The 12,134-nt window shown below is 47.7% G+C and overlaps 1 protein-coding gene across 4 annotated transcripts in view; it reads left to right on the top strand.

Moving 5' to 3' along the window:
- The window catches only part of LOC137431888 (ADP-ribosylation factor-like protein 5B), a 43,706-nt gene that overhangs the window by 12,688 nt on the left and 18,884 nt on the right, over positions 1-12,134 (top strand). For all 4 annotated transcript variants that reach the window (XM_078782620.1, XM_068123709.2, XM_068123707.2 and 1 more), the window contains exons 3-4: positions 556-703; positions 962-1,045. In XM_078782620.1, the coding sequence (XP_078638746.1) occupies positions 556-703; positions 962-1,045 (232 nt within the window). The remainder of the gene's footprint in view (positions 1-555; positions 704-961; positions 1,046-12,134) is intronic.

Below are 12,134 nucleotides of genomic sequence, written 5' to 3'. Positions count from 1 at the left end.
CGATCGTATTTCACTCAAAGTTATGCGCGACTGAAGAAGAAGATGTCCATCCAGGACGTCATCACTATAACGCAATCTCCCGCGATCATTTCAACCTCAAAAAAAATTATAATTGCAGATTTGTCAAGAGATGAGGCATATTAACAAACGAATGAAACAGATTTGCTCAAATTCTGACTATTTTTAACTCGATCGTATTTCACTCAAAGTTATAAGCGACTGAAGAAGAGGATGTCCATCCAAGACGTCATCACTATAACGCGATCTCCCGCAATCATTTCAACCTCAAATGAAATTCAAATTGCAGATTTGTCAATCGGGGAGGCATATTAACAGACGAATGAAACAGATTTGCTCAAATTCTGATTTTTAAAAATCGATCGCATTTCACATAAAGTTTCACATCGCATACACTCCCATGCCAAGTACAGAACAGTAGCTGCGGCGAAGGTATGCGCTCTACCGAGTGCCCGGATTCTAGTTTGTTTTGTTTTTGTCCTGCCCACCTTCCTTACCATTTACCCTTTGCAATCTTCCTACGTCCGCATCATGCAGCTTGATGAGCGAGGTCGTCCACACATCCCCCACCATCGGCAGCAACGTGGAGGAGATTGTTGTCAAAAACACTCATTTTGTGATGTGGGACATTGGAGGACAAGAATCGCTTCGTTCTTCGTGGAACACTTACTACACAAACACTGAGGTTCTGCCCTCACATAATATGAAGGAAAATAATGGCTACTGGGGGGTCAGGTGCCATGGAGATGTTTTTAACATTAAGATTTGCATTAACACGATGCATTTTGGCACCAAAATAAAATAGAGTTGTTGACTTGATTACGTGCATACGTTAACGTTTCGTGTGTTTTGTGCGCACGTTAACGTTTCGTGTGTTTTGAAATGCGTCCCTTTTCATTTGCTGGTGCATGCAATTATTTATTTATTTTTGTTCTGTTCTCAGTTTGTCATTCTGGTGATTGACAGCACCGATCGGGAACGGTTGGCTATTACAAAGGAAGAGCTCTACCGAATGATGTCACATGAGGTTGGTTGGTGCACCTGTTATGCCGATACGAGAATGCTGGGTTTGTCAAAAGATTCCTGGATCTCACTGTTCAGGCAGCGCGTATCGAATTGGGAGTGCCTTCATCATACATGTGATCTTTTTTATTTTTTGGATTTGTGTTGAGTAGGGTATTTACTCATGTAGGTTAAAATGAGCAGCTCTGCGAGATCTCTCGATTTCTGGTGTTTTTAGATTATTTTTTTTCAACCTAGAAAAAGGTGAACCAATTTGAAGGTTAAGTGTGTGTCGACCCTCAGGAGAGCCAGGAAGCACTATTTCTCTACCCTCAAGATTGAACTCTCAAACCTGTCTCCTTCCTCCAAATCCTGGTGGCGTCTTGTCAAATCTGTTTCTGGTGTTTGTTCCTCCTCCATCCCTCCCTTACCTGAAATGGCTACACAGTTGACACCGCACGTGACAAAGCCGAATGCCTCAACCCTGTGTTTGCCTCAAAATCTTGTGTCCCAAACCCATCTCTCTCTGTTCCCACCTTACCCAGTCGAACCCAGCTGCTCCTGGACTCTGTGTCCTTCTCTCCTGACAAGGTGGAGGAGTTTCTGTCAAACCTCGACTCAGATTCTGCAACTGGGCCAGACGGCATCAACCCACGGGTGCTAAAATCCTGCTCTGCCACTCTTTCACACACTCTCTCTATTCTCTTCACCCTCTCTTTTGCTCAAGGACATCTACCATCTGCTTGGAAATCAGCAAACATTATCGCTTTGCACAAAAAATGTGCAAAAACAGATCCTTGCAACTACAGACCAATCAGCCTGCTCCCAATAATCAGCAAGGTCATGGAATCGATCATCGCTTATGACATCAAATCCTTCCTCTTCTCCAATGGCTTGATCTTGGATCATCAATTTGGATTCAGACCAGGTCATCCTCCACGCATTGCTTTCAGACTTCCTTTCTGGTTGCAATCAACGTGTGGCCCAGAATGGAATTCTCTCTTCTCCCCTTCCTGTTCAAGCTGGAGTTCCTCAAGGCGGTGTTCTGGGCCCTGTGCTTTTTTTGGTCTTCATTAATGATCTCTCCCTCTCTCTGGAAAATCCTCTCTATCTCTTTGCTGATGACTCCACTCTCTGCCGCTCCATATTCCAACCCTCAGATTGGCAGGCTGCAGCCTCCTCGCTCTCTGCAGACCTGGACAAAATCACAGACTGGTCAAACAAGTGGAACATGTCTTTCAATCCTGACAAATCTCACAATCTCACTTTATCTCTCCAAAAAGACCGACAGGAAAACCCTGCCCTCTACTTTCTGAACAATCCTCTTGAAGAAGTTCTGTCAGTCAAGCCTTTGTGTCAACACCTGCCACGATCTTTCCTGGGAAAACCATATTTCCAAGCTGGCCTCCTAAGCCAGTCGCCGACTGGGCATCTCCTTCCTTGGCACAACTGAGCTCCTCACCACATACAAAGCTTTCATCCGCAGCTCAATGGAATACTGTTCTCCCCTCTGGGCCGGTGCTCCTGCCTCACACCTAGCTCGGCTTCACGCTGTTGAAACCAAAGCTTTCAGAATCATTGTAATCTCCCCCGCGATGAAGCTAACTCCGAGGGCCTTTCACTCACTCACTCACTCACTCACTCACCGCAGGCAGGTAGGTGGTCTTTCTGTCTTCTACCGACTCCTCTCCGGCCTTGCTCCCCCATCTCTATCTGTGCTCTGTCACCAAAATATTCCTGCAGGTCGCACAAAAGCTGCCTGCAACCCTCTTCTGGTGAAATTGCCAAACTCAAGACTCTCTGCTCACCTTCACTCCTTCATTCCTCTTTTCTCCCGCCTCTGGAACAAACTCCCTCACTCTCTTCAATCCCTCTCCTCCCTCCATGTCTTTAAAACAGCTGTTCACCACCATCTGTTATCTTCCCCCATCCAAAGCCTTGATCTTTTCTACCCCTGTTAATTCACCTCAGATCCACTTTTCTGAAATACCGACTTCTTTCCTGGAAGTCCTAGCAGAGTCCATGTGTTTTATACCTCTCCCACCCCCCCCCCCCCAACTCCACCTTTCCCATGCCTCCTCCCCCCAAGCTCTCTCCGTCCCACAGATCTCCCGATGTCCCTGTTCTCTGCTGTTGTACTTGTGTGCTTCCCTCTCTCTCCCCATCCTGTCTCCCACTCCTTTTATTGTATGTTTTGTGTGTCCGGTTTAAAAAAAAAAGTGATTGATGTTTGCTCTTGCATGAGCCTCGATGTTGTACACAAAAAAAGAAATACACCACTAATTTAAAAAACGAATTCTGTGTATTGTTAGACAAAAACGAATTAAATACACCACTAATTTAAAAAACGAATTATGTGTGGGACAAAAACAAGTGAAATGCACCAATAAAAAAATCGAATTCTGTGTATTAGACAAAAACAATAAAATATACCAATAATTAAAAAAAACGAATTCTGTGTATTATTAGACAAAAACAAATAAAATACACCAATAAAAAAAAAAAATTGTGGTTAGATGAAAAGATGCACATCATTTTAGACCGATATATATATATATATATAGAAATGCCAACTTAGAAATGCCGACTTAGAAATGGCTAATAAACAGGGAACCATGATTCTGTAACGTGAACGGTAACTGTAAGCTGCGCTTCACTTCCGTTGAACTTGGGGACGACTAAGAAGAAGACCTTTGTTGGTCGAAAGCTTGTCGAAAATTAAAGATCGACGTCCTGAAGCTACGCCCGCGTCTGATTTAATCTCCCGATTATTTATTTAATGCAAATGAGATGCCCTGCTCGTACTGTGGAGTTTCTACTATTTCTCACAGTTATATATATATATGTATATATATATATATATATATATATATATATATATATATATATATATATATATATATTGTTACAGATACGACTTTGATGGTATGGTGGGCCGAGCGGGATGGCCGCCGTATCCGTACAAGTTACCCGATTGTACTCGAACGTCGACGAAGCCGCGCTATGCTGGCTCAATTGGAAAGAGAAGACACCCGGCTGGGTTATAATGACACAATACGACACCAGGGGTTCAGTTCTCAAGTATATTCGTACGGAAAAAGGTTAGATTACAGGGACAAGAGGGAAACATAGGAAGGTGGGCACTTAGACACAACCTTATATTAACCCTAGACAGACCACAGATAAACGGGACAACGCTGACTCACACGGGATTTGATGGCCAGGAAAGCGGGTAGCGATCGCTCCAGGTGCACCTGTGCTCAGGGCAGGATCACGTACGGTGGTGTCCAGAGATGCGTGAAGGTATCACAGCGCTTGTGGGTCGCGACTTTGGTGGAGATGCCGGGGAGGTCGCTCAGCGCTCGGGAGGGTGGCGTCTTGTCCTTCCAAGCTCGGGGCGCATCTGACGTCACGTCCGGCGCGGGGCCGCGTATATCCGGCGGGGAGTCACGCCCTCGCTCGTTAGCTCCGCCCCATATGGCATCGGCCCATGGCTTCTCATTGGGTGCGGGGGTTACCGGCTCCGCCCTTGACGAGGGGCCGACAGGGAGCCCCCTTCTGGGTAACCCCGTCGAGCACATGTTCAATGGCGGCCAACCGAGCCGGAGTGAGGACGCAAAGCCGCTGTTGTTGTGGTTGTTGTTGGAGCTTGAGATGATGGGAAGAGATGCGGGGAGGTATGGGAAGGTCCTAAACTCCTACTGGTGCCATATCATCACATTCTGGTGCAACGAAGAGTCATAATTAATGGAAACAAGTCCTTAACTGACATAGATTAAGAATAACTAGCAAGATGTCCTATAATTGTCTACGTGTGGTGCGGGGACCTGGGCACGACATTTAATGGGGGGATGAAGGGGAAGATCGGCTCTAATGGGTGTTGTTTACAGACAATGGGACTAGGGAATGGGGTAAGGGGAGAGTTGGGGAGTATCGGAGAAGATAGGGGAATATTTACAAGCGGATATGGAGGTCAAATTCCATATTCGCAACATTGCACCCTTCTCTACCCTCGGGGCGTCCCGACCCGATAAATTTTTACCTACTTTAGTGTGGCACGCAATGTAGTTCCCTCTACTATTAACTCTACCCTGAGTGCGACAGTTTTATAGATATTCACAAATGAGTAAATATGTCCCCCTGCGACGTTGCACCCTTCTCCTCTCAGAAACACACCCACAGGATAACCGAATCCGGAAAGAATCCTCAAACTAAACATACAGCCGGTAGGGAGCATTATTTACAAGACTACGCTGATATTTACACTACGATCCAGGACCTGTCTTTGGAGGAACACATGCAGATGTTATGCATAGAGAGAGCGCGCTTGCCAACATCGATACACCAACCCACGAGTGCTCTGTGGCCGACGGCCTTTAATAACGTGCAGAGCACCCTTTCCGAGCATCAACAGCACCACCCCACCACCAATCGGTGCAGTCACCATTGTTCAATGGTATAAAAATAACTTCAACAACCCCTAACCCTGCAGGTGTCTCTTGCTCTTCTTGTGGTGCACTTGGTGTTACTTAAAAGTGGTTCACCTGTATGGCATAGGTGCCACGTTGACCCATAGGTCCATCCCCGGGTGGTGCTTGGCCGCAAACGAACTGCGGTCCATCGTGGGTGGCCACAAACATTGCGGTCCATATGGTGTATCGATCCCGGCAGCAAGCAGCGAAAGTGCAGGCCCACAACTGCGTCGCCAGCACCTCTCTCTCCTCTCTCTCTACCCCAAAGCCAGATCCTCGGAGGTGGGAGACAAAAACAAGACAAGTGAGCAAGGTGGTAAGGGCGCAAAAGTGCACGCAATGCAAGGTGATGCACACTGGGGGCACATGGGAACCAGGTGAGACAGGTACGTTCCTACCGTACGCCCCCCCCACCAGGTAACCTACATGGCCCCTCCCTTACCCCTTACTGTATCCACACAACACAACACTACCCATAAACATCTACTTTACAAATCAACAAACATCCCTACTGTCTTCCCCGTTCCTCCCATATACCAAATTCGTCTTCTCCCCCTCCTAACCAATCAAATTTGCCATTTTCAACTCTCATCAAAATTTGCCATCTCCAACTCAACATCAAAATTTGCCATCACCAATTCATCATCAGTCCCTCCTAGGGAGGGAGAGATGGAATCACCCCAATGTCTCATCCACGTCGTGATGCGTCTCACAAATCCAACAGCAATTCTCATTTCCTGCACAAAACAAAGAAAACACAGGTGTGGAGTCATCATCATCACCACAGGTAAGTGGCTGCGTATGGTGCGACAGGTTCATCAATCCTAACTATTTCCTAAATGACTTTAACAACTTTACACTACCCGGGGTCTTCCTCCGGCCAAACCATTGGCCCTCTTACGCTATGGGTTCTAAAAACCAATTCCCATTGGCCAAACTGTGGTGCTCTTCAATTTGGGGTCTCACTCCCCCGATTCATCTCCCGGTGCCCTCGTACAATTTCTGGGCTGCGGCGTGTACCTCTCCCAGTGGGTCTACCCACCTGCACACCTCCACCACTGCAGTTGCCTCCGAGCTTACCTGCTCCTTGCCCTAACCTAACTACCTGGGGAAGGCCCTCTGGCACTCTCCCCACTCGGTGCCCTCTCTGGCACTGGGCTACCCGGGTCCATCCTCCGGATCCTCGGGCCCCATCCACAACTCTACCGGCTCCCAGAGCCCACCTGCGGCCTCACCTGGCCGACATCCTCACAGTGGTGGAGTGCCCAACCAACTACACACACTAACAGGCTACACGCCCAGCCATTTCCACAACACTAATGCACCCATCCACAACACCATTCTGCAACCCCACCACAAATGCCAATATCCAACCACAATTTACCTGCACCCTCTACCTAACACTTACACTACCCGCCCCGGGTATCCGTGATGGGGGTCCACTCTTCCCCCATCCACACCTTCGCACCATGCACACCACTCCGTACCACTTACTCCAACTTTCTCCACACACCTGTACTTGCACACCTGTGCTCTCACACCTGGTGCCACCGGCACCCTTCTCTCCCCAAGCGCATTCGCGCTGATCCACAACACTCACTACTCATACACTGCTCCACACACCTGTCCAGTTGCACACCTGTGCAATCACACCTGTTCAATTCTCACACACACAGCATCATCTCAGCTAACTACTCCCTTCTGAAACTTGCGCTTCCCAGTCGTCCCTTTAAACTATTGCGCTCCCTCGTCATTATCATCCATACTAATCTACCTGCGTCCCCACTACAGGTATCAGTCACTAACTAAACTTAACGTTACCTAATGTCAATCTCTTCTAGATCCCTACACACCATATCCTAACCCACCCGGGCTAGTTTTCACTGCCATACACCCCATAAACTATTGCTCCTTTGCCCCCCCTGTGAGGGATGGTGGATTTGCCATCCCACCACATCGGGGGTTTCTCACTACCAATTTTGCACATCAAATTGCAACAAATTAAAAATTTGCCAATCACTACCCATCATCTGCCAATCACTACTGCCAATCCCTTGCCAATCATCAAATTTTGTTTTTCTCTAATTTTGGGTCCAAAACACTAACCGCATCACCCAGTCGACTCACTAATACCTCTCGGTGCGCCAATCCCTGTCCAAAGCCCGGCTTCGTAAAGCCAAGCCATGAATGCTGGTTGTTCTGTGCCAGCGGCTGGCTGCATCCTGCCTTCGGTGCAGGGAAGGAGGTTTACCCGGCCCGAGATCCCACGCACCTTCTCGGCACGGAGCCATCCAATGTCCCGATCTCGACCTGCCGGAATTCCTCAACAAAAAGTGGTCGCCATGACGACTCTTTCTATCGGGCCGCCCGCTCCGCCTAGTGGAGCACGGATTTTCAAAGCGAGGCCCAGCACGGATCGCGCACGGCGGTCCTTTTGAACCCGCCGTGGCTCGGATCCCCGCTGGTTCTCGCGGCACGCGAAGCCCGGCACGCACCGAGGGCCCGCTTCGGCTAAAAGTCGACCTAACCTCTAACCTGTGTAACGTCGATGCTTCACCTGGACGCTTACACCCCACAGCCCGTTCCTTGCTCACACATCCAGCCGTGCCCATGCTCCTCGTACCTTTCCTTACACACCCAGGTACACTCATTCCACTCACAGCCTTGGTCACACACCTGACCACCGAACACTTTGGCACACATTCGTCGCTCGCACACCTCACCAATACACCTCTTCGCGCCCCCTCCTCGGTCACCTCCTCTGTGACAATCACAGGTGTGCTCTCATTCGCACACCCAACCACGTGCCTCACCACCAACTCCAGCGTGCATTCCCACTCACGCTCTACCATTCCAGGTGTGCATCCTTCCATCCCAGGTGTACATCCTCGCTCACCTGTCACAACTAACTCACGCTCCATGTCACTCTCACTACTTTCACCTCCATTCCTGACAGCGCACTCACCCTTCCTCTTGACAGCACACTCTTTCCCCATGCACCTGTCCGTCACACACCTTTCTCGCGCACACTCTCCCGTTACACCCTCTGTAACACTCACCACAGGTGGACACTCTTCCTTACTTCTGACAGCGCACTCTTTCCTCATGCACCTGTCGGTCACACCCCTTTCTCGCGCACACTCTCCCGTTACACCCTCTGTAACACTCACCACAGGTGGACACTCTTCCTTACTTCTGACAGCGCACTCCTTCCTCATGCACCTGTCCGTCACACACCTTTCTCGCGCACACTCCTGCGCACACTCTCCCGTCACACCCTCTGTAACACTTACCACACCGCGCTTCCATGTGCTCCCTCGCACACGCGCTACGACCGACTCACTCTCGCCAGCACACTCACTCCTTGGCACGCACTTTTTCCTCACACACCCCAGAGTCGGACTTTCTCGCACACCTCCTCTTTCGCACACCAGACCTGTCGCACACTTCACCAACGGCCTCTCACGAACACCCGGGTCCATCTCGACCCCCAAGCTCCTTAAATCCCCTGGCGCATCATACGCGCGACCATATTGGTCACCACTTACACCGGGTCCTCTTCCTCTTCGCTTCTCCTCCATCACCTGCGAATCCCTCATCCGGTTAATGAGCACATCATCACGATCCAAACACAGACTTTGGACCAATTCTTTTACTTCCTCCTTTATCTCTTTCTTATCCTCTCTCCGTCGCTTCTTAATTTCGCTCACCCCTTCTTCCACTTCCTCTAATTTTTGCTTCATCTCCTTCATCTCTTCGTGCGCCCCTTTAAGTTCTTCCTCTAACTCCACTTTATTTTTTTCTATGTGCTCCCGCACCTCCCGCTCTTTAACCTCCATTACCTCTACCACCTTGTCCATTTTCCTCGTCAGGTCCTCATGTACCGTCTGGCACTCTTTTTTAATTACCCCTACGTCCTTTTTCATCTCCTTCTGTGTCGATTTTAAACCCTCTATTACCGCTGTGTTCTTCTTTACCTGGTCCCCCAGCTCCTTTTGTCCCACTGTCAGTTGTTCTACTCCCAGCGTCAACTCCTCTATACCACCTTGCAATTTTACAGTCCCCTTTCTCACCTCTTTCTCCATGCGCTCCTTACAGTGCCTCACCTCCTCGCGCACTCCTCCGACCTCCTCACTCACTCCTCTTCTGATCTCCTCCCCCATCACTTGCATCTCCTGCCCAGATGCCACCCTCATCTGCTCCATTTCCTCCCTGTGAGCATCCAGTTTGGTTTCTACCCCCATTCTGACCCCCTCTATCTGCTGCTCCATTTGTTTAACTTCCCTTTCCGCTTGGTCCCTCATGTCCCTCAATTTGCCTTCCATACTGTTTTCTAACCCCTCTAACCCTTTTTGCATCCCTTCCATTTGATTCTCTTGAGCGGCCATTCTGTTTTCTACCCCCGTTAACCCATGTTTCACCTCTTTTATCCCGTTGTCTAACCCCTCAAAATTATTGTCTAACTTCCCAATTTTCTTGTCTAACTCCTCAAAATTATTGTCTAACTTCTCACCGGTACCCCTCGCTTCGTCCCTCATTACCCCCAATTGCTCACTCCGAGCCCTCGCTTCGTCCCTCATTACCCCCATTTGGTTTTCCAATCGCTCACCCTGAGCATCCATCCGGTTTCCCAACCGCTCATTATCAGCCCTCGTTTCCTCCCTCATTTTCTCGCTATTCTGGGCCATAAGGGCCTTCATTTGTATGAAAAAAAGGCCCCAATCCATCGGGGGCGCTGCCACGGTCGCTGGCGCGGTGATCAGCGAGGCGCCATTTTGCGCGCCCGCTTCTTCGTGCGTGACGGCGCTATTTTGCGAACCTGCCGCCCTCACTGCTTCGCTCTCCTCCTGTCCCTCATTTTGGTCCTGGATCGACCCTACCTCACTCTCCCCTACCGGACCCCAGCCGTCTTGATCCGCCATAGCGCGACTTGCAAAATTCGAGTTTCGTAAAACAAAACAAATTTCGGCCGCTCCAAATTTTGACCAAATTTTTTTTTTTTTCTCTATTCGTTTTTTTTTTTCTTCAAAATTTGGTCGGGCCTCGAATCTCACTCCCGACACCAATTGTTACAGATACGACTTTGATGGTATGGTGGGCCGAGCGGGATGGCCGCCGTATCCGTACAAGTTACCCGATTGTACTCGAACGTCGACGAAGCCGCGCTATGCTGGCTCAATTGGAAAGAGAAGACACCCGGCTGGGTTATAATGACACAATACGACACCAGGGGTTCAGTTCTCAAGTATATTCGTACGGAAAAAGGTTAGATTACAGGGACAAGAGGGAAACATAGGAAGGTGGGCACTTAGACACAACCTTATATTAACCCTAGACAGACCACAGATAAACGGGACAACGCTGACTCACACGGGATTTGATGGCCAGGAAAGCGGGTAGCGATCGCTCCAGGTGCACCTGTGCTCAGGGCAGGATCACGTACGGTGGTGTCCAGAGATGCGTGAAGGTATCACAGCGCTTGTGGGTCGCGACTTTGGTGGAGATGCCGGGGAGGTCGCTCAGCGCTCGGGAGGGTGGCGTCTTGTCCTTCCAAGCTCGGGGCGCATCTGACGTCACGTCCGGCGCGGGGCCGCGTATATCCGGCGGGGAGTCACGCCCTCGCTCGTTAGCTCCGCCCCATATGGCATCGGCCCATGGCTTCTCATTGGGTGCGGGGGTTACCGGCTCCGCCCTTGACGAGGGGCCGACAGGGAGCCCCCTTCTGGGTAACCCCGTCGAGCACATGTTCAATGGCGGCCAACCGAGCCGGAGTGAGGACGCAAAGCCGCTGTTGTTGTGGTTGTTGTTGGAGCTTGAGATGATGGGAAGAGATGCGGGGAGGTATGGGAAGGTCCTAAACTCCTACTGGTGCCATATCATCACATTCTGGTGCAACGAAGAGTCATAATTAATGGAAACAAGTCCTTAACTGACATAGATTAAGAATAACTAGCAAGATGTCCTATAATTGTCTACGTGTGGTGCGGGGACCTGGGCACGACATTTAATGGGGGGATGAAGGGGAAGATCGGCTCTAATGGGTGTTGTTTACAGACAATGGGACTAGGGAATGGGGTAAGGGGAGAGTTGGGGAGTATCGGAGAAGATAGGGGAATATTTACAAGCGGATATGGAGGTCAAATTCCATATTCGCAACAATATATATGTATATATATATATATATATATATATATATATATATATATATATATATATATATATATATATATATATATATATATATATCAGTGTATATATATATATATACAGTATATATATATATATATATATATATATATATATATATATATATATATATATATATATATATATATATATATATATATATATATATATATATATATATATATATAAGATATATATATATATAAAGATATATATATATATAAAGATATATATATATATAAAGATATATATATATATATAAAGATATATATATATATATAAAGATATATATATATATAAAGATATATATATATATAAAGATATATATATATATATATATATATATATATATATATATATATATATATATATATATATATATATTATATATATATATATATATATATATATATATATATATATATATATATATATATATATACATATACACAGTGT

Source organism: Myxine glutinosa, chromosome 7, assembly GCF_964187855.1.
Source record: "Myxine glutinosa chromosome 7, kmMyxGlut1.1, whole genome shotgun sequence".
NCBI lineage: Eukaryota > Metazoa > Chordata > Myxini > Myxiniformes > Myxinidae > Myxine > Myxine glutinosa.
Note: the sequence above shows the minus strand (reverse complement) of the source record. Positions and strands in the feature narration are given on the sequence as shown.